At 40.5% G+C, this 20,854-nt stretch overlaps 7 protein-coding genes across 7 annotated transcripts; 4 read left to right on the top strand and 3 right to left on the bottom strand.

Moving 5' to 3' along the window:
- Positions 1-488: 488 nt before the first annotated feature.
- IL334_004185 (uncharacterized protein) lies at positions 489-2,380 on the top strand (the record flags this gene model as incomplete). Its single annotated transcript, XM_062935908.1, has 11 exons — positions 489-559; positions 629-640; positions 710-723; positions 847-947; positions 1,049-1,181; positions 1,301-1,374; positions 1,440-1,596; positions 1,708-1,902; positions 1,964-2,049; positions 2,113-2,166; positions 2,249-2,380. 11 exons carry the CDS (start codon positions 489-491, stop codon positions 2,378-2,380), a joined length of 1,029 nt encoding a protein of 342 aa, XP_062791959.1.
- A 536-nt stretch (positions 2,381-2,916) lies between these two features.
- IL334_004184 (uncharacterized protein) lies at positions 2,917-3,498 on the bottom strand (the record flags this gene model as incomplete). Its single annotated transcript, XM_062935907.1, has 1 exon — positions 2,917-3,498. One exon carries the CDS (start codon positions 3,496-3,498, stop codon positions 2,917-2,919), a length of 582 nt encoding a protein of 193 aa, XP_062791958.1.
- Positions 3,499-5,331: 1,833 nt separating this feature from the next.
- On the bottom strand, positions 5,332-8,022 carry IL334_004183 (uncharacterized protein; the record flags this gene model as incomplete). Its single annotated transcript, XM_062935906.1, has 6 exons — positions 5,332-5,839; positions 5,967-6,115; positions 6,253-7,554; positions 7,642-7,694; positions 7,762-7,835; positions 7,928-8,022. 6 exons carry the CDS (start codon positions 8,020-8,022, stop codon positions 5,332-5,334), a joined length of 2,181 nt encoding a protein of 726 aa, XP_062791957.1.
- A 1,127-nt stretch (positions 8,023-9,149) lies between these two features.
- IL334_004182 (uncharacterized protein) lies at positions 9,150-11,241 on the top strand (the record flags this gene model as incomplete). The annotated part of the gene is made up of 4 exons (XM_062935905.1): positions 9,150-9,692; positions 9,794-10,694; positions 10,843-10,961; positions 11,029-11,241. 4 exons carry the CDS (start codon positions 9,150-9,152, stop codon positions 11,239-11,241), a joined length of 1,776 nt encoding a protein of 591 aa, XP_062791956.1.
- A 665-nt stretch (positions 11,242-11,906) lies between these two features.
- IL334_004181 (uncharacterized protein) lies at positions 11,907-12,795 on the top strand (the record flags this gene model as incomplete). The annotated part of the gene is made up of 5 exons (XM_062935904.1): positions 11,907-11,910; positions 11,979-12,374; positions 12,444-12,502; positions 12,559-12,628; positions 12,773-12,795. 5 exons carry the CDS (start codon positions 11,907-11,909, stop codon positions 12,793-12,795), a joined length of 552 nt encoding a protein of 183 aa, XP_062791955.1.
- A 622-nt stretch (positions 12,796-13,417) lies between these two features.
- IL334_004180 (uncharacterized protein) lies at positions 13,418-17,236 on the top strand (the record flags this gene model as incomplete). Its single annotated transcript, XM_062935903.1, has 7 exons — positions 13,418-13,612; positions 13,712-14,632; positions 14,715-16,288; positions 16,413-16,585; positions 16,689-16,995; positions 17,064-17,124; positions 17,216-17,236. 7 exons carry the CDS (start codon positions 13,418-13,420, stop codon positions 17,234-17,236), a joined length of 3,252 nt encoding a protein of 1,083 aa, XP_062791954.1.
- Positions 17,237-17,912: 676 nt separating this feature from the next.
- Positions 17,913-20,619, bottom strand: IL334_004179 (uncharacterized protein; the record flags this gene model as incomplete). Its single annotated transcript, XM_062935902.1, has 10 exons — positions 17,913-17,981; positions 18,046-18,309; positions 18,474-18,600; positions 18,768-18,935; positions 19,053-19,160; positions 19,248-19,327; positions 19,402-19,618; positions 19,743-19,896; positions 19,968-20,045; positions 20,130-20,619. The coding sequence occupies 10 exons, from the start codon at positions 20,617-20,619 to the stop codon at positions 17,913-17,915; spliced, it is 1,755 nt and encodes a 584-aa protein (XP_062791953.1).
- Positions 20,620-20,854: the final 235 nt, after the last annotated feature.

Below are 20,854 nucleotides of genomic sequence, written 5' to 3'. Positions count from 1 at the left end.
CAAAAAAGGTTACATCATTAGTTTTTAATTAAAAATGCTTGTATAGTTTACAGTACAATAGCATTAGCATCGTTTGGTACCTCAATCATGAATTTACATTCCCAGCTCATTATCCACTGCTAGCTGAACGTACAGCTGCATAGCTGCGACCTCGATGTCGATGCAAGTGAGCATGGAAGTGAGAAGGCGAGAAGGTGAATCTGGATTTAATTGATATTTTTCTACGGGTTGATGCCACATACGAAATCAGCTTTATTAACCGTGCCTGAATACATTGCAAGTTTAATTTTCTGTGGTTTCTCTGGGATTATTTTGATATTTCGAATAGAATCAACTTTTTGTGCACTTTTAGAAATTCTCATCTCTTATTGAACGTTCATTCTTTTCGAAAAGCTCAAAAGTACCCTGCTAGAGGTACCATACACTCCAACCGTAACCTATATCTATCGAGTGATAGAAAGAGAAAGTGCTACAACATAAAAACAAAGATGTCGCCTGTCGCTCAAGAAAACGCTACTCAAGGACTACCTCCTGTTGGAGAGATGACCTCAAGGGATTAGTAAGTACAACTCGTCTTCCATTTTTATGTAAATCGAGCTGATGAAATTATTTGGATACTCAATTATAGCTATGCTGATAGGTAAGGCTTGTTGATATTCATAGAGATTCAAGTGAAAAGCTGACGTCGTGCTGAAATATGAATAAAAAGTTATGCTCATTTCGGTAAGTCAGACAAACAGTCTATCCTTCCCACGACCAATCCACCTTATGCCTGTCATCGATCTTCACATGTCTAAACGGTTGAAAATGAAACGGTGACTGACGCTCATCTGCTCATCAACATAGGTATCCACGAAGAGATGCTCAAAGATTCAGTCAGAACTTTATCTTACCGAAACGCTATAATGCAAAACCCACATTTATTCAAGGGTAAAACTGTCCTTGATGTGAGTATTGTCAATCCCTCTCATGTCCTTATTATCCCTAATCGTATCTATCATATTCAATGAATGCGATCGCTGATGAAGACTTATACTGTGTGATGTAGGTAGGGTGCGGTACAGGTATCTTATCAATGTTTGCCTCTAAAGCAGGAGCCAAATTAGTTATCGGTATCGATATGTCAAATATCCTCGATCAAGCTGAAAAGATTGTAAGAGCAAATGGATTCACACAAGATCGTGAGTATCATTGATCCGGTCTCCTCAATCCCTTCCTTTCCCTCAAAGCAAGAGCCTCTTTGGTATAAGATAGCTATGGAGATATTTTGAAGCTAATATTGTGTGAAACTGAAAAACAGAAATCGTCCTTCTTAAAGGAAAATTAGAAGATGTTGAATTACCCGTGAAACAAGTTGACATCATCATCTCAGAGGTACGTGATGAATTTTTTTCGAAACAAACTGCATATGCTAAACATATCAACCAATACGACAATAGTGGATGGGTTATTTCCTCCTTTACGAGTCAATGCTTGATACCGTCCTTCTCGCAAGAGACAAATACCTGACTCCAGATGGATTACTTTTCCCGGATAAAGCTACAATCTTCTTGGCTGCTATCGAGGATCAAGATTACAAAGAAGAGAAGATCAACTGTGAGTTTTTGACTTTTTAACTCAACTTGATTTCGTCAACCTCAATTTTCATCCCTCTGAAACATTTATTACACGCATGGGTCTTACTGATTTCCGTATTTCATCGAGCAGTCTGGGATGACGTCTATGGTTTCGATTATTCATGTATCAAAGAGATCGCTCTCAAAGAACCTTTGGTAGATTGTGTAGAACTCAAATCAGTCGTCACACACCCATGTGCTATCAGACATATCGACATCAAAACAGTCACCAAAGAAGAATTAGCATTCAAAGTTCCTTTCCAATTGAAAGCTACTCGAAATGATTGTAAGCTGCTTTTTCCGGGTGACTTTCTCGTGAACCCAGCTTATGTAGCGGGGCATTTCAGACATCCACGCTTTCCTTGGTTGGTTCGATATCTCATTCTCATGTTGCCACAAACCTATAAACTTCTCTACTGGCCCTCATGCCAAAGTGAGTCAGCTAGTATAAAACCTTTGAAATTCGAACAAGAGCTGACAGATTGGACTGTCATAGTATACTCACTGGAAACAAACAGTCTTCTACACTCCCGACACTTTGACCGTCTCTGTGAGTCAATTCATATCAGATCATCCAATTCATGAACCAATAGAACGCATTAGGGATCCTGCTAACCTTGATTGTTACAAAGGAAAACGATGTGATCCAAGGTCAACTTTCTTGCGCACCCAACTCAAGGAACAACAGAGATTTAGATATTGAATTCGAGTACGAGGTTGTAGGTTCAGAAGCTACAAAAGGAAAGATGGTTTACAAAATGTAAGTTTAACGATCTTTTTCAACTCTGCCTTGGCACAGTTTGAGGCTTTGGTATAAGGGTTGAGGGGATAAGCTGATGTCTGACTTGGAAAAGGTCATAATCTTATTATCCTTCCCATCTATCGACCATGACTCATTTCCATCATACAGGTATTAAGGCTTTTAGTTCATCCCGTAAACAAGCTCAATGGAAATATATAAGAGTAGAAAGGCGATGTTCTCCTCTGTAGCGAGCGGCTTCATCATATATACCCAACACATGCATATACTCTTTGCCTGTACATCGACGTGCCAGCTATATTCACAGTCCTTTGATTATTGCCAAATTATCATTAGCAATTTCGTCCATCATCAAATCATGCTAGTCTCCTTCCGGGCGACATATACATCAAACTAATCTAAGCTTGCCTTTCACATCTGTATCTAACACAACCGTAAATACCAAATCAAATGAAATGAGGAAGAGAAGGGAGACTAGACATGTGGGCTTCGAAGCTATATATAGTACTATAGAGAGGTCAAAGCAGACGATGAAGAGCGCTAATCCTTTTCTTTCAGTGGCCCTTCTATGTAGCAATTGAATGCTAAAGTCAATTTGTCAAACTCTTGTTTGAGAGTCTCGTATCTGGTGTCTCGTGTCTCGAAGTATTCCAGAATTGATCCTTCGCCGATGAGGGTGTCTTTCCAACTTGCTGCTCTTTCGTTGGTACTATGGTCTGTGGCATCTACAATACTTCGTCTCAAGGATTCTGTACTTTGTTTGCCAGGGTGCCATGCACAGTCCTTCCAAGACTCCAGTATCTTATCGATGACTTCTCCATCTGTGCCGATCTCTTCAAAACCTTGTCTGATCAATTGCACTTGATCCTCCTCATTCCATTTGGCCTCTGCAACAGTCTGCTCACTAAGGGCCGCAGCTGAACTCTTACTTCGAGTCAATAGTGGCTCGTAATCTCCCCTTTTCGAGCGTGGGAGAAGGGTCAAACGCTCCTCGAGTAGTTCAAATTGCGATTGTAAATATCTGAACGGAAATTTGAGAGCCTCGAGCCGTTGGGTCTCGTCTTCGTTGTCGTGTGCAAATTTGATAATGGGGTCGTGTGTGGGCTGAGTCGAGCTGGACATGTTCTTCGACTACAGTAAGTGCGTTTAGAGGCAAATTATTAACCCACTGTACTGATCAAATGAGTAGAGTATGAGTTGTTTAGTGACTTACAGTGTTGATACTGATAGCTGATGTCTGTTGTCGATGACTACGATGACTTTGGAAGTGGGAATTGGAAACAGGATGAAAACAGATAGGGGGAGAAGCCGGATAGTCAACAGTTAGAAATGAACTAGGCATAGTCCTTCGTGTGTATATACATATATGCAAGCTTATTTGTACTGTGAGAAATCAGAGAGAGTTCCTTTGATTCGATGAGCCTTCTACTGTTCTACATGAACGTCTTCCAACTCCCACCAAAGTAAGGATTACTGATGTAGGGACCGTCCTTTCTAACTCTAACTTGATCCTTCTTTTCTTCTTTTCCCCATAGATCATAATGTACATATACATGCACGTCATCAACGCTATACTCGTACTTTGTCTGTTCGAGCCGTTCCGTAATTTCTCCTTTTCATTCGAGTTTTGTGCGAAACGTATCTGACCACGTTCGCTTGGCCATAAGATGACTCGTCGGTCTGTGGCCTTCTGTATGAAAATGTGAGAGACTGTTCTTCGCGCTGCAAGGTAAGGCAATGTACGCGTACTTTGTCTGAAGACGGAGAACCTATTTAAGACATACAAGACTCATTCTTAACCAATGGTACCCTTGAGACAATGCTCGTCATCAAACTTGGCTCAGACTCGATTCACTGTATTGACATTTGATTCACACGTCAAGTCATCTTGATTCTACCTTAAGACCGAACGTGAGAACAAAGAAGATAGGTCTTCCCAGTATTCTGTACGAAAAATGAGATACAATATTTCTTTGAATAGTATCAAGGTCGGTACCACCAATAAATGCGAATCCTTTTATGATCGATCCCAGTCTTTCTTCTTGACAGATTCGGATATTTCATCTTTCAACTTGATCACTTTCATCTTTTGCTCTACAGATGTAAACCATCCATTCGACTTTGATACCTTTTCCTCAGATTAGGCCGGAGAAATGATAGTTTTTCTTGGGGGGGGATACATCAATTTTAGTCGCTAGAATACGAAATGCAGTCCTAGATGGAACAGGAGATCGATCTAAAAGGTATTTTTCAGACATGTCAAATAAGATTTTTTCGAGGATAATTGAAGAACAAACTAGACCACTCCAATCCGGTGATTGAAAAAAAAGGAGCAAGAGCTATATGGCCGTTTGTTTCAAACGAAGGTCAGATCAAAACAATTTGATTAGATTAGTCACAGTATAGCTTTTTCAAGGATTACATGTAACTAGGTACATTTGCACATTGATAGCTGCGCAACTTCATTGAGCGTGTCGAAGACGGGTTTTATCATCGGGCCTTCCAGACGAAGATCAGATCCTGAATCGTACTTCGCTTTTTACTTTTGTTCGCTTTGTTTCACTTGTCAAAAATGAGGAGCACTCGTATAGTTCTTTGACTTTTCGAATCGCTATTGTCTGCCAACCCTCTTTTTCTTGACGTGGCCTATGGAAGCACACTCGAAAGTTGGAAAAAGTCTGCAGACTTAGATGACCAGTTTGTACTGCATTGTACTCGTATAACATTATTTGATATCCCCCGGGACAAATTCCAAAAGACTAAAGAAAACATCTTACAACAAGTTTAAAACCTCCTCCTTCTCCGCGAAATATGTATAAAAATGAAAGTTATGGCTATAGATGTGAATACGAGTATGGATATGGATATGGACATGATTATGAATTGATGATAAATATGAGATGAAGATTTGATCTGTATGGTATGAGGGTGATATATGTTTGTTTTGCGTTGGTCTTATGATCTAGATAAACTTCTATCTTCACTCGATCTAGTAGTATTTCTTTTCTTACTTCTACTTCTATTTCTATATTGTTTTTCGGGACTTGTACTTCTGTCATCCTGTCTTCCATTCATCGACAAGCCTGATTCGGGATTATTGATATTGATATTGGTATTGGTATTGGTATCTAATTCGTTATTCGTCACAGGTAGAAGGTTTGGATCTGTATGTATTGTGAGATTGACTGGAGGTAACAAAGGGGCCCTTTCTGAGTTTTGTGAATGATTATAAGTATGACCGTGACTGTTACTGTGAGATCTAACATGATCTCGATGTCCGATTGAGCCATCTTCCAAATGTCTGATCTTGCGTCTAGAAGCAAAGTAACCTCTTTCTCTACGTCTCGTGGACCTTTCCATCGGTGTCGGCGGTACAGGTAAAGGAGGTGATGAACCGTATATCAAAGATTGGATCATTATCGTCAAATCGAACATCAAAGTGCCGCCTGACCCCAATAGGTATCTGCATTATACACCGAGTCAGTCGAGTCATCTCAGAGGGCAAGAGAGTACAATAGAGATATGATGAGATGTAAATGAAGCCGAATAATACATCTCCAACCGAAATGATACTAAAAATCCAGACTCACGGTAAGGCCTCCAACAAATAATGTCCGGCTTCATTTGGATCTCCTCCGCCAGCGGGATTCAGCAAAATGGAAGAAACATAAGTGACATTGCCGAAAAATGCCATTACGAATAGTAATATGGATAAACCCTCAACGGATTTGCGTTGGAACTGAATGAAAAGAACCTGATTAGCAATTCGCCAATGAGGGAACATCTTATAAAAGGGTATCGCAGTATGACGCATAGTATAGGAAAGCACAGATGCGCATGATCGATAGGGGGATGAAGAAGAACATCAAGACTCACGTTCTTCCATATTTGAGGTAATCTAGAAGCGAGATATAAGGTTGTACATGCCCAAGCTGATATTCTGCCTATAATACGTTGAAAAGATGGAGGTTCATCAGGCGGATGAGGTGGTGATTTTTCTTGGTTATTATGTATGAAAGGGATTTCCGTTATATGAGGATTGCTTGATGATTCAATATGATATATTGACATGAAATCCGAAGAATCTCCCAAAGAGTTCCAATTTGGTTGTAATCCTTTCGGTTGAGATAAAACTCTTCCTACGTTTGTACCTACTGTTCTTCCTGAAACATCGCTACTGAATCCTCCAAAACCAACTAGAAAGCCCAAACTCATGAAAGCTACACCTGCGGCTCTTCTTCCGCCTCTCCCACCTGATCCACGCACTAAACTTAAACTTCTACTTTGACTCCTCTTGTGTTCTCTCATATCTGATTGACCTTGATGCGTCGTAGCTGCATTTCCAAGGATCAAGCCTAAAGTCCCTTGAGTAGGTAATCCATCTAATTCATCTTGACTTGAAAACGAATTATCAGTCGTGTTTAACCCTGATAGGACTGGTGATTTAGTTCTTGTTCGAGTCATTGATCTACCTCTGCCTCTATTATCACCTAACAGCGTCCCAGTCGATTGAGTTAACCTCGATCGTCCACCGTAATTGTTATTAGTTTCACCTTCACCAATCGTCGAGGAAGACATTTCTGAGTGAAATGAATCTGTTAAATCTTCATTTTGTATTAATTCACTTATACCAATAACTGAATTTGAAGTATGTTTACTTGGTCTTCTTTTCTTTGAAGCACTTCTTCTCCTATTAGAAGCTCTTTCAGCTGCTCTTGCGACATCTAAAGCGGCTTCATAGATGGCTGCATAAGATCCATCAGCAGGTGATTGCACGTTTATATCAGGTGGGTGTGGGTTGTGAGAAGTATTATGTTGAAGGTAATTGAGGTTTGGATTTGCATTTGATGAATGATAGTTCCTTTTCGGACGTGGTCTAGTGGTACCTGAAGCAGTAATGGTGGCAGTTGTAGGAGCAGAGGAATTGGTAGTTATGATAGCTGTACCGGATGTTGAGCGTGTTCTGATAATTGGAGGTGCAGTCGAAGGAGGTAATATCAAAGATTGATGTGGTGACGAAATCAAACTGTTATAAGTGAAATATCTAGATGTTGGAGTAGCTGATGTTGCTGATGTGGATATACGAGGTCTGATCTGATTTTGAGTCCCTTTCCTATACCGTATGAATTGTCCAACTAACGCACAATCGATTGTACAGAAATAGATTGCGAGATATGTCTGGATTAATGTTGTATAATTTAGTTGGAATCTCGCAAGGGGCAAGAAAGAGAATGTGGTCCATGTGTAAGAGATAGATCGACTCACTTGAAATGGTAATTGATCTGTCAACAGGCATCCTATCAAGTTGGTCAGATCGCCTATAGTGAATCATAATCAATTAGCTGGTTCTTTCACAAAAGACCTCTCAGCAGTATTTTGACTTACCAAATAGCCAGCTGATCAAAAATGGTAATGCTAATCCTTCACAAGACCTCAGAGATGCATTTTTTATGACTTGTCTATATATCATGAAATATACATCGACAAGTCAGTCTCCGCCTATCAATCTCTACCTCTCTTGCTTAATTGTTATGGGCTAAATTGGACTCACGGTAGCTGGGCACATAACCAACTTCCTATACTCAGATAACCTAACACGTTCGCTATCATCACCCTTGACGGATAATCCATAGTCCAATCCAGCATTGCCACGTTCTTCTCGCTTTCAGATCCGCGAGGCACAAAGAGATGAACGGAGTGGGCGAGGAAGGGATAGTCTCCAGAATGATTGATCTAGGGGGTCGGGGTTACCGTTGATGGATAAACACTTTATGATAGCATTGAGTCAGGTGTTATTGATGATGTTGGAGATGCTTGATAGATGTGAGTGCTACCAAGATCTATTGTTGATGTTTATACACGTTGTATGTGATTGAGATTCCACTTTCATCTATTTATTCTTTTGATTTGAATCAGAGTGTGATATGATCATATTGCTGCTATGCTTTAAACTCTAAGCGCAAAAAAACAGCACACCACAGAAGCTTTAAGCGTATGATTACGTAATCAGCGATAAACTCGCCAAATGATCTTTCTGGTTGAAATAACAATACTGCAGAAACAAGCTTCATGCTCTCAAGAATGTGAATGGAAAGTCTCGGTTGGTGAGTATGATACTTCGATACATGCATTCAGATGTATGAGTCGCGGCCCGTGTCTCCCTCAGTACGGACCATCGCGTTGTAAGATGTCAGAAGTAGTTGAAGGGCTGATGTGCAGAAGAGCTGACAAGATCTAAGGTCGTGTGCCGCGAAGATGGTCTCACTAGCCAACCAGGGCTCAGACATGCGGAACCACCATACTGAGTGTGCGTGGGTGTTGGTATCGCTAACTCACCATTCAGCATGTATTCATATATTATCTCTTCGGATCTCCCGTTCATACGATGTCCCATGAGTTGTCTCAATCTGCGATCTACCTACATGATAGTTTACCAGTAATGTTCAAATTCCCAGTGATTGGAGATTGCGGTCATAACCGAGAACAACCGAGTTCCGATCGGATTTCTCTTATCTTTTAGCGGATTGGACTTTTTGGTTTCTTCTTTATCGTCTTTTCCCACTATCATCGTTTGACCATCCCTCCCGAAGCGACTACCAGTATCTGAATTGAGTTCTTCCTCTCAATTGTACTTCATTTAATATATAGACGTCGAAGGATACCTTGTTCAGCTATCAGCTACTGCTCTAGAGGGATTGACTCAAGATCTCATTCTCATTTCTGTCCTTCGATAACAACAGAGCTTGTCACATGTCTACCAGTATTTCTCTATGATGACCTCGACATCTACCAATGATGACCGACAAGCGGAGCAAAACCCGTCAGTAGTGGGTCCGATCAGTGAAAGAACATCTTTATTACCCAAAACATCTCAAAAACATCACAACATAGCTGGATTATCAGCCATTCGATTTCGATTAATTTGTTTCTCATTATGGTGTGGAAGTTTTTTAGTCGCATTCGATTCAACTTTAGTATCAACATTGTTATCTGATATAGGATCAGATTTTAATGCTTCTACACAAGTATCATGGTTGGGTACTTCGTATCTATTATCGGTATGCTGTTTTACACCTATATATGGACGGTTGAGTGATTTAATAGGAAGAAGAAATGCTCATTTAACTGGAATGTTCTTTTTCACAATTGGGACTTTTTTATGTGGTTTCGCACCTTCAATGTGGGCTTTGATAGCAGCTAGATTCTTAGCTGGTATAGGTGGTGGTGGTGTTGGGAGCGTTTCAGCTATTTTAATGACTGATTTAGTGGATTTAAGACATAGAGGGATATATCAAGGCTATGTCAATATCCTATATGTGAGTTAATCCCCTTTCTATTTGATCATCCACTATGTATCTTTCCCTCACTTAATCGATCACGAAATATGAACTTTGTCGCTGATGTTTCACCAATTTAGGGGCTTGGAGCAGCATTAGGTGGTCCGATTGGAGGATGGATTTCAGATCATTTCGGTTGGAGAATAGCGTTCAATATACAAGTACCACTACTCTTAATCAACTCGGCACTCATTTACACGTTCATAAGAATAGAACATCGACCTCCTCCTCTACCTTCGACAACAGCTTCCGGTTCAGCTTCTATATCATCCACGAATGGTCCGTCCAATGACACTGATTTGGCGAAAAAAGTCAAATCACCCAATTGGAGAAAACAATTAGGACGTATAGACTGGTTAGGATCCTTAACATTAGCTTTGGCAGTTGGATCATTGTTACTCTCAATGTCAATCAAAACATCAACTACAAAGTCAGATGGATCTGATTACAAATTTTCCGATCCGCTCATTTGGGGATTATTCTTAACTTCAACCGTTTTCACTGTGATATTCATCTTAATAGAAGGATATTATTCAAATGAACCTATCCTTCCACTTCAATTACTTACCAGACAAACTCCATTAGCAGTCGCTATATCAAGTTTCACAATGGTTCTAGGACAATATTCGATCTTATATAACCTGCCATTATTCTTCACGGTAGTTCAATCAAGATCATCATCATCGTCCGGTGCTCATCTGTTACCAAATTCAATTTTGATAGGTGTAGGTTCATTATTCGCAGGATGGAGGATGAGACATACAGGAAAATATTGGTTGTTGGGTGTTACATGTGCAGGTTTAATGGTTATCAGTTCAATTGGAATGTTATACTGGAAAAGATCAAGTCCAGATTGGTTAACTTGGATAGCACAAGCTCCAGGTGGATTCGGTTACGCAGGTGTTTTAACTCAATCTTTGGTAGCTTTAATGACTCATGTTACGAGAAGAGATAAATCAGAAACTGCTGTAGCTACAAGTAGTGAGTAAATTGCTCTTCTGTTCGTCGCCAGGAAAAGACCAATCATGGGGCTTGTCGGTGTAGACAAAGAAGAGCTGGGGTTTTTGGAAGAGACCAGGATGATACTTTGGAAGGGAAAGACAGAAGCTGATTGATGATTTCATAATAGTGTCATACTTGTTCAGAACCGTCGGTCAGGTACTGGGAGTAGCGATCAGTGCAGCGATAGTTCAATATTCCGTTCAAAAAGATTTGATAGATAGTATTACTGGACCTGACGCTTTTGATGTGAGTTGAAACACATGGGCGTGATACACGTCTCAATATCGATTCTGATTCTATTTCCTCGCCCTAGGTGATATATCAAATCCGACATTCAACTTCCTCAATCCCCACACTACCTGAACATTATAGGGAGATAGCCATCAGTTCATATGAAAATGGTCTGCATAAAGTGTTTATATTTAATCTGGTTGTTAGTATTTTAACTGTATTAGCTTTAGCGTTGATCAAGGAAGAAGAGATGGGCGTTGGTCAGAAAATTGATTCGGACGAGGAGGAAGAGTAATAATCATAATCGAAGGACCAATATGAAAGGTTCACAAGTATGATATCAGACTCCAAAGACATAAATAGCATAGGAGTCGACCACCAATATTATAGAATATATAGATGACGGGAATTTCCATTTCAGTTCGTTTGAGAGTGATTCCAACGGGGCTTGAAGCATTATGGACCAGAAAGGAGTGCAATGAATGAATCCATTTCGACTCTCTAGTACAACGAAAGAGTATCGTTAAATGAAATTGGGAGATAAGCATGTCATCACTTCAATTACTTATCACTTCTCACCCATCAAATGTGGCAAGGTTCTCTCGGTCAAGTAGTTCAACTGCCGTCTTCATACGGTACAGAGAGCACATGGGGGATGCCCATGTAGCCCAGAATGCCGAGCTAGAGATGTTATCGAATCTGCATGCCATGTACATATCTCATTTCTCCAACCCGAGTTTCGAGATATGCTTTGCCACTTTCACTTGATTGGGAAATGACGTCATTACGTCATCACCCCGGTTGTCACGTTGGAAGAGAGTAAATAATAATAATCTTTCTGTCTTCTTTCTATCTTTCTATCTATCTCTCTTTCCCTTTCCTTTCCTTTCCTTTTCACCTCCTTGACAGATTAACAAACACCACTCAAAGGAAAGCCAAATACTACCAAACTATCTCAACATGTGTAAGGTCCCCCTTTGAGCCTGAAAGACAGAGTACAGAAATTGACTCGTCATTCTTGATATCCATTAGCTAGCGCAAGTGATATTTTCAATCAAGCTAAATCAGCAGCTACATCAGTAGCCAACACAGCTGTAAACACAGCTACTTCATTAGCCAATCAAGCCAGCACCCTTGCTTCCCAAGCTGCCAACTCGGACGCAGCAGCAAACGTTACTTCTCAAGTGCAATCCATCGGGTCTCAAGCAGTATCAACAGCTGGTACTTTAGCTGGACAAGCTCATGCCCAAGCTCACGCTTTAGCTCCTACAGTCGTACCTGCACCTTCAACATCCACACTCACCACAGAAGGTATTGATAACAGAGGCGATTTGAGTCCAACAGATGAAGTTGGAAAAGCAAAATTCGAAAAACTGTTCGATAGTAGATCAAAACCTGACGAGTTGAAAGATAAAGGTATCTTGAAAGGTGCGTCGAATTTTTCCTTCAAGTCCAAATGTCGCCTTGATCAACAGCTAAACTACTTAAATCGACCAGGTGACCCCAATGACGCTCTCGCCCACAAAAGAGCTGAGCTCGCAAAAGCAATGAACAAGGTGAGCAATCATATACTTTCTCCAGTCTTCACGAGCTGATGAGGTACAACCCTCAGGACCAACTCGACAAGGAAATTGCTCAAAGACCTCAACCAGAGGAGTTAGTCAAGAAGGGAATCTTGAACCGTAAGTTCGATCAGTTTTATATCACACCGTCATAAAGTCGCTTCCCGTATCTACGTGGGCCGTGCATACACCTTTTCACTGAGGATCGAATTTGCATCATGCCAACAAAGATTCAGTGCTGATATCATCCTTCCCTCATCGTAGCCGATGAAGCCCCACCTGTGTAAGCGGCTCCGTGGAGTCCCCCTCCCCGGCGAATTAAAGGTCATCTCGAATCCCCTTTTTTCCTTATGCGCGGTTATAAAGTTCTTTAAGCTTCCATCTTACCTTTTATACCTATATATTATGAGAATAAGATTAAGATCACAACAGACATGTATGATACCATGGTGACTCATTTTTCTGGTCAGCACATTGCGTTCTCATTGTGTTTGATCGACTTTGTCATGCACGGAGATCTTCAGTGCTGTGATGTGCTGTGATTTGGTAGTATTACTCCGTGATTCGGACCAATCGGGGGCCGGGGGGGCATGCCCAATGACTCTGATGGAATAATTCCTAATAAAATCGTAATCATTTCGCAACAACACCTGTTCAAAATGAATAGATTTGTAATTAGATTTGTAATCAACACTTTTTGGGATCAATTATAACCGCCGCCAGCCGTTTGGTGTTGATTTGTAGGATATGCCGACACATATTGATAATCCCCCAAACTACTCCCCGTCATCATTGTTCTGTTATACCCCCTTCACTTTTGACCTTTGTACATATCCAACTCTCACCTCGGTCGGAATTCACCCAATCGTACTCTCTTCTTGTCTGTGATCTTCCACGACACACCAACAAATGGCGGTCTCAACACCCCAGTCTCCGGTACTGACAGACCGTGATGGTTATAGATATCAACAATCTTCGTCAGCTGTACCATCTCCTCAAGTAGATCATTATTCATCATCACCTTCTAAACCTGGCAGAGAGCTGAAACCTATTGGTATACATAATGAATCCAATACTTGTTTCATAAATTCCACTTTTCAAGCTGTAAGTTTGTTGATATTTCTTTACATCCAACTTGGTATGCGATGATTCAACGCCCCGTATCTGAGCTAACCTCATTTTGGTTTTATTCGGTATGTATAGTTGAGCGCAACACCATCTTTAGCTACATTATTATCTAATTCACCACAATCACCATTATATGTCAATCCACATTCATCCTTACCTTCACCTACCGTCTCGACGAAATTGATACCTTCTTTACAGCCTGAGATCCTGGAACCACCATTATACGACTTGGTACCTGTTACCAGAGCTTTCACCAATAGTTTACATAGAGCATGGAGGATGAAAGAAGCAGGCGGTGGTACATATGGATCAGGCGAAACGTCTTCAACTAAATCAATGTCATTAAATTCTTTATTGAGAGAAATAGCAAGGAAATATGATCAATACGATGATTATTCACAACAAGATGCTCATGAATTATTAAGGCATTTATTAGATAGCATGGAAATGGAAGAAAAAGATGTCATCAAAAAATTACAACCTCATTTACCTAATCTCAGTAACGAACAACAAAGAAGAAAAAGTAGAAGATCATCGTTGTCACATTCACAATCACAACCGCAATCACAATCACAATCAAGGAAAAATTCAACAAGATCAGGTACTGTTACACCTGGTCTAGGTATCTCATCTATAAGCAGTAACAGTAACAACAACAACAATGTCAATAACAATAATTTTCATAACGGATTGATGGATTTGAAACATATAAGTCCATTACCTTCTCCTTTACCTTCACCCGCACATACAAGACCTTCTTCACCTCATCAAAGAGACGTGGATCCGATGGCTACAGCTATACCTTTCAACGCCAATGGAGAAGTGACTGGACATGTAATCACAGAAGAACCAATCTTTTCGCCCAGTGATACGCCCTTTGAAAACGGAATGGAAATCGTCCAGAACATGTCTAATGAAGAGAGATTGATACCCTTTGTGGACGTCTTATTTGGAGGTTCATTAGCGAGTGTGGTAGTTTGTGAGAAGTGTAAAGCGGTCAGTGATAACAAACCTCTCATTTGATTCATCGTTTATCTGTAAGTTTCTGAGCCTTGCTAAGACATTCAACATCCCTTAGGTCTCTCACACATACGAAGGTTTCCTCGACATCTCACTTTCGCTCAAGGGAGATGATCCCAAACCACGTAAAAGAGACAGATTAAAGGCGATGGCGCGTGTTTTCCGACCCAGAAAAAGCTCTACACCTCAAACCGCTAATTCGTCCGATACGCACCATTCGCATTCGGTAGTATCTGAAAGTGAATTATCTGAAAATGAAGGTCCGAAAGAGGGGAACCGTAGGAAAAGTATGGAATCCGAGGATAGATCAATCGCAATTGAACCTTCGACTGGTTCAACTGGTGGATTGTCAAGAAGTGGTTCAATCAATAAAGGTTTTGCTGGTATTGCTAAAAAGTCTAGTTTCTCCTTTGGACGGAAAAAAGCTAAACCTCCCCCTGCAAGTGCTTCGCCAGTCACTATCACTTCACCATCTTTACCATCTTCAATAGATGGGGAAAGGACTCCACCCACTTCAACACCTGGCTCACCATCTTTACACGGTCAAGGACATGTTTCATCTGATAAACGTCACGGTCAAGGTCATCACAGTCATCATCGTCATCATCGCCAACATGGACCTGGACCAACTCCTGCTCAAGCAGCTTATATCTCAAGGATATTAGCTCCTCCTCCAGGTACACTCGATGTCGACGATCCACTGGCTAGACTCCGTGCTGCAAATTCAGGTCAAAACGTCGAATCCTCAACGTCGACATCTTCCAGTAATACGCAAGATTACGGTCTGATAGAAGCTTTGCGAGCTTTCACTTCAGTCGAAGTATTAGAAGGTGAAAACGCATTTGCTTGCAAAAAATGTTGGAAGATCAAACATGGACGTTATGCAAAACATGAAGCTACAGTAAGAGAAGAAGATGAAGATCAAATTGAAAATCTAGATAATAATGATTTATTCCATGCTTCAACTAGACAATCTGTTTCTTCCACTTCAACAATGACGTCGACGACTTCAAGAGGCACTTCACCATTGTTGATTGCCAGCCCAAGAGTCCAACAAGGTCCCCAGATCTCCATATTAGGCTCACCGTCGTCTGAGAAATCAATACTTCCATCGAACAACGATGCGACCACAGATGGTAGATTAGGTAGATCATCTAATATCTCAACCTCGGCCAAATCACCAATGATCAGAGCTCCATCCCCATTGAGAATGCAGTTAGAGCAGCAAGAACAAAACAAGTTAGTTCAAGACATGTCTTCAACTACATTGTCTTCTACATACGGTTCAGATTCAGCTTTGACTTTGGACAGTAGCTCGACATCACTTGACGAATTCAGTTCTTCTCAAAAGCAGATCAACTATAATGAAAATGGTGATGATCATGACGACGATGGGTCTGATGGATTATCTGATTCAGAAACTTCCACAACGGAAGGTGAAGATTCGAATAAGAATGTCAATAAACCTAAAATCAAAAGAAAGAAATCAAATCATGCCCACGTAGTAATGGGTAGAGCATTTAAACGATATTTAATAGCTAAAAAACCTGAAGTTATGGTTTTTCATTTCAAACGATTCAAGCAGACTCAGAAATCAAATTACGGATTTTCAAGTTTCTATGATTTGAAGAAGTGAGTCTTCTGATCAATTCTTTCTCAGTTTTATCACGGGAAAAAAGGAGAACGTAAATTATGCTGTTCTTGATGTGACTGCTCGATGGACGTTTCCTGACTTGATGTTTGCAATCTTTTCCAGAATCGATGACTTCGTTTCATTCCCTGAGAACCTCGATTTAGCTCCTTTCCTAGCCCCAAATAGACAAGATTACAAGGTCCATCAAACCACAAATGGACCAAAAGCGACTTATATGGATTGGCCAAATCCCGAACAAGGTCCCGAACTGGAGCCTGTAATGTATAGATTGTATGGTGAGTTACACTTGCATGCCATCGTCCCCTTTCCTTGAGGGTATTTGAAACGTGTTAGACCAAAGTCCGTATCACTGATGCCCATATTATTTCTATTGGTCAGCCGTTGTGGTTCATCTTGGAACCATGATAGGTGGACATTACATTGCATATTGCCTAGTCGATCCGGAACGTATGTTCGGTGATAACCCCAATCCTAACTCAACAACAGATGAAGATCAAGTGAACGAAGCAGAATCCAAAACACCGACTGTCGAACCCCATGATCAAGATCATCAGAATAGTAGGATCAGAGCATCGAACTCAAGTGTCAAATCAAGCCAAAGCGGTCTGAGTGGAATGAGTGGATTAGATAATAATAACAGCAACAAACACCAGAAAGATAGAAGAGTCTGGTGCTTCTGTTCAGAGTGAGTGACCGTCGAAGTGCATTTCTCGAAGAATACCTGAGAGCTAACGTGTTCGTTTCGTGTAATAGTACATCAATCAGATTGGCTAGTATCGAAGAAGTTTTAAGTCAAAAAGCATATTTGTGTTTTGTGAGTTTCTGTTCGCTTCATCTATTCTTCGAATAGTTCGGTTGCAGTGACATAGTTGATTGCTAATTTCTTGTATTCTTCGTTCATCCAGTATGAAAAAGTAACGCAGTGAATGGATAATCAAGCAAGAGAATGAAAGCAATTAGTATGGAATGGGAAAAAGAATTAGGTTGAAACTAACACCTTTGGGACCGAATCATTTGTAACGTAAACTTAAGCTTCTGGAACTATTGATTTTTGTATCTGATATATTCGCAAAAGGAATCATGCATAGATCAAGTCAATACACAGATTGTGACGATATTTCATTGTTATTTCTCTACTTTAACGTCATTCACCTACTTCTTATACAGCCCCCCTTGTTATACAGTCCCATACAAATCATCATGAAATTCCCATACAAATCTACACCTGATCTGTCCAGCAATATCTAGCTTCAAAACTCCCTAGTTTTGTCATCTGGGAGGAATGCTAGACAGGCTAAGATATACACCAGGTTTTTATGTGTCTCCAGATGGACAGATGCATGCTCTGCAGCAGAAAAAAGGGTTTCACAGAAGCGAAATTTGTAGTTCTAGCAATGTCAATGCATGCATTCTGAAAGCTCCTACTCATAGCTAGATGCCTCCCACTCCTGTTCCAAGGCCCCCAGTCTTGTAACAGGTGTGATGCATGCATGAGGTGAGAATTTGCAAACTGTATAATATGTGGGGGTGTATAAGAAGTAGGTGAATGACGTTACTATACATATCCTATTCTAATCAAATCGTTGAGAAGCCAAGCAAATTTTAATCGCTTTGCATGTCATGATCATTGTTATTATCGTTATCGTCTTCAGCTCTGTTACTTTTACTTGGCTGAATATGAAATGTGGATAATCGAATCAGCTGATTTTACCTCCTAAGTAGGAACAGTACTTACCGAACTGAAATTACCTTCGAGTTCGCCTTGATTACCATCATCATCTTCATCTTCCTCTTGGTCATCCTCGTCTTCTTCCTCTTCTCCATCATCTCCTTCTGCATCTTCGGGATTATTTAGCTTACTCTTTTCATAATCATCTATTATACCTTGACAGATACTGTCCGGAGCGGGATGATGATTTTCCCAAATAAAAATATATTTCGTCCTGACCAGAGATTTGATCAAGGTGAATGAACGTGAAGTGAACCATCCTGATTTTGCCTGTAAAACCGAGTCGAGGTTGTTTAGTTCGTGCACTATATCAACGAACAACGAAAAACGAAAAACCAAACGAGAAGAATGCCGTCATATCTTCTGAACGAGATAGCTAGGATGGACGTGCAGATTGGGAACAAATGCGTATCAAGGAAGATGAGAAGACTCACTGAACATTTCGATTGTAGATTGTTCTTTTCATTTATGTATTTCTCGATCAATGGATCTGTTACATCACACAGTTGATAATCACCCCTTTCTCTATAAAGATGTTTACCATCGAACGAGTGTGCTTTTCTATAGATAGATATAAGGGTCAGCCACGATTATACCGATCTACTGTTTCCCATCGGAAAATACAGTCGAACAGTATGGTAAAGGAAATTGATATAAGAAGTTCGGGATATCAATCCCTCTCCTCAAAACAAGAGGAATCAATGTAATACGCCCTAAAATCGACTTACTTCGGATCCAGAGGTGGTCTTTCACCTTGTTGAATCAATTTATCCTGTTCGTTTGACCACCAACCCTTATTCTTCGGTTCCTCACCTTCTTCTTCAGAGTCGAGTGGATCGACGTTAATAGGTGTTTTAGTCGTTTTCTTATTGGGATAAAAGAATATACGTTGATATCTGTTATTTTTGGCGGACATCAACCGACTCGTCTTTACCAGTCCTTTGAGATAGTCCAGATGGTATATAGTTGAGATAGAAGAAATAGTAGAAGATGTACCAGTCCTCCAAACTCACTTGTAAGATTCAGGATCTGCACATGGATCATAACCGAATTTGACAAGGCATTTCCAAAATGGTCCTGTACCCATTATATAAGATACGGTAGGAACGTAAGCTTTAGTCCTGAAAGAACGTAATCGAGCGAGCGATTGATTGTATCAGCATTCATCACTTCTAGTAGTAATAAAAGGAAACGGAAAGGTCATTCACCTAAATAACTCTTTACGTTCTTCTTCATCGAACTGAGAGAACAAAGAATGTCTCATCCACACAGGTCTTATCTCAAACATCTAGACATGTGATCGTACATATTTAGCAGTTGTTGATTCATTGAATCAAGGATTGAAACCTGAAAAAGACTCACATCTCTCAATTTTTGTAATAAAGCAGGATCTAATTCACCCATTTTGGATTTGGCTAAATTGGTAGGCTCTTTAGGGACCTGACCTAATTTATGATTATGCGCTACGTTTATAGGTACAGCACCTGCTGTTCTACTTTTATTGATTAATCTCCTTTTGTATGTCTGGGTACGCCTATCGAAGAAATCATCTGCTTGAACTTGATTTGGTATTTTATAGCTATCACAAGTTCATAGAGCATTAGTCGGAGACAGATAGTTACGTGTCTGACAGACAGCCCAGCCTGACTCGTATGATGGGGGTATGATGATATCGATGAAGAGGAACAAGACGATGAACTCACTTGTAGAGGTAAGGAAGGTTTCGAGTGGAGAATAACGGGGTAGGTTGAAGATCCAATCTTGATCGAAACTTGATTGAGGGATCAAACTCATTCTCGGCAGGGTCATCGAACACTTCATCGAGAGGAGGGAAAGAATAATCCAGTATAGCGTTATCTACGCGCATAGTATACCAAGTCAGCCATCTGTAGAAACATAAATAGTGAAATCATGAAACATAGACTTACAGTCCAGAGCTTTCAGAGAATCTATTAAAGTTGAGGTTGGCCCATTCGGATCAGGCGTCCATTGATAGTCTGCCATAGCTATATACCCCATAATATGCATACAGTCAGAGGCGGGAACATCCTGCAAGTTGCACATCGTTTTGTCGCATGAGTGAGACTTACATCTAAATCTGACTGTTTGAGGAATAGATCCAAGTACCTCAGAAGTGAAAACACCTTCATCCTTTTCTTTTCCCTTTTTCCTTCTCTTGACTATCCTCAAGAGTAATTTCTGCGTAGGGATTCGATGACCTCGCACCGGACCACCTGATTCGTCATTCCCCCTATACCTCATCTCCAAAAGAGGTCTATTGTTGCTGTTACCGTTACCGTTATTTCCACCCCAATTCGATGAAGCATTCGTATTTCCATTTCCACCGGCGTTTACATTTGCATTGAAACATTCATTTATATCTTCTTGAGATACCACTTTTAGTATCGAAGAAGGATGTGAGATCGGTCCAGGATATTCAATTGATGTGAAGGCGTATTTAGGTAGATGCCTATACGGTGCTTTTGAAGATTCACCTTGACCTGGTTGATGATTCCCATTTTCTCCTAAAGGAATCGACCCTGTTCTCGAGCGAGGACTGCTTGTTCCTTCTGATGACATCTCGATACTTGTCACTGTGTAACCTTGGCTGTCAAGCAGGAGAAGATTGGCATGTGAATTGATGTAGACTGTAGTAAATGTGTATTTTATCCTTTCCCCGCTTTTATCATACCCAACAACAAAACTCGCGTCTTTTTTTTCCCTTCGATCAAATATCATTGATTGTCATCTCGCAACTTGACCTCCTCATATCTCGGTAAATCAAAAAATCGATATTGGTCGTATTCATTTCCAC

Source organism: Kwoniella shivajii, chromosome 5 (assembly GCF_035658355.1).
Source record: "Kwoniella shivajii chromosome 5, complete sequence".
In the NCBI taxonomy this organism is placed as follows: domain Eukaryota; kingdom Fungi; phylum Basidiomycota; class Tremellomycetes; order Tremellales; family Cryptococcaceae; genus Kwoniella; species Kwoniella shivajii.
This window is presented reverse-complemented; position numbering and strand designations above follow the sequence as displayed.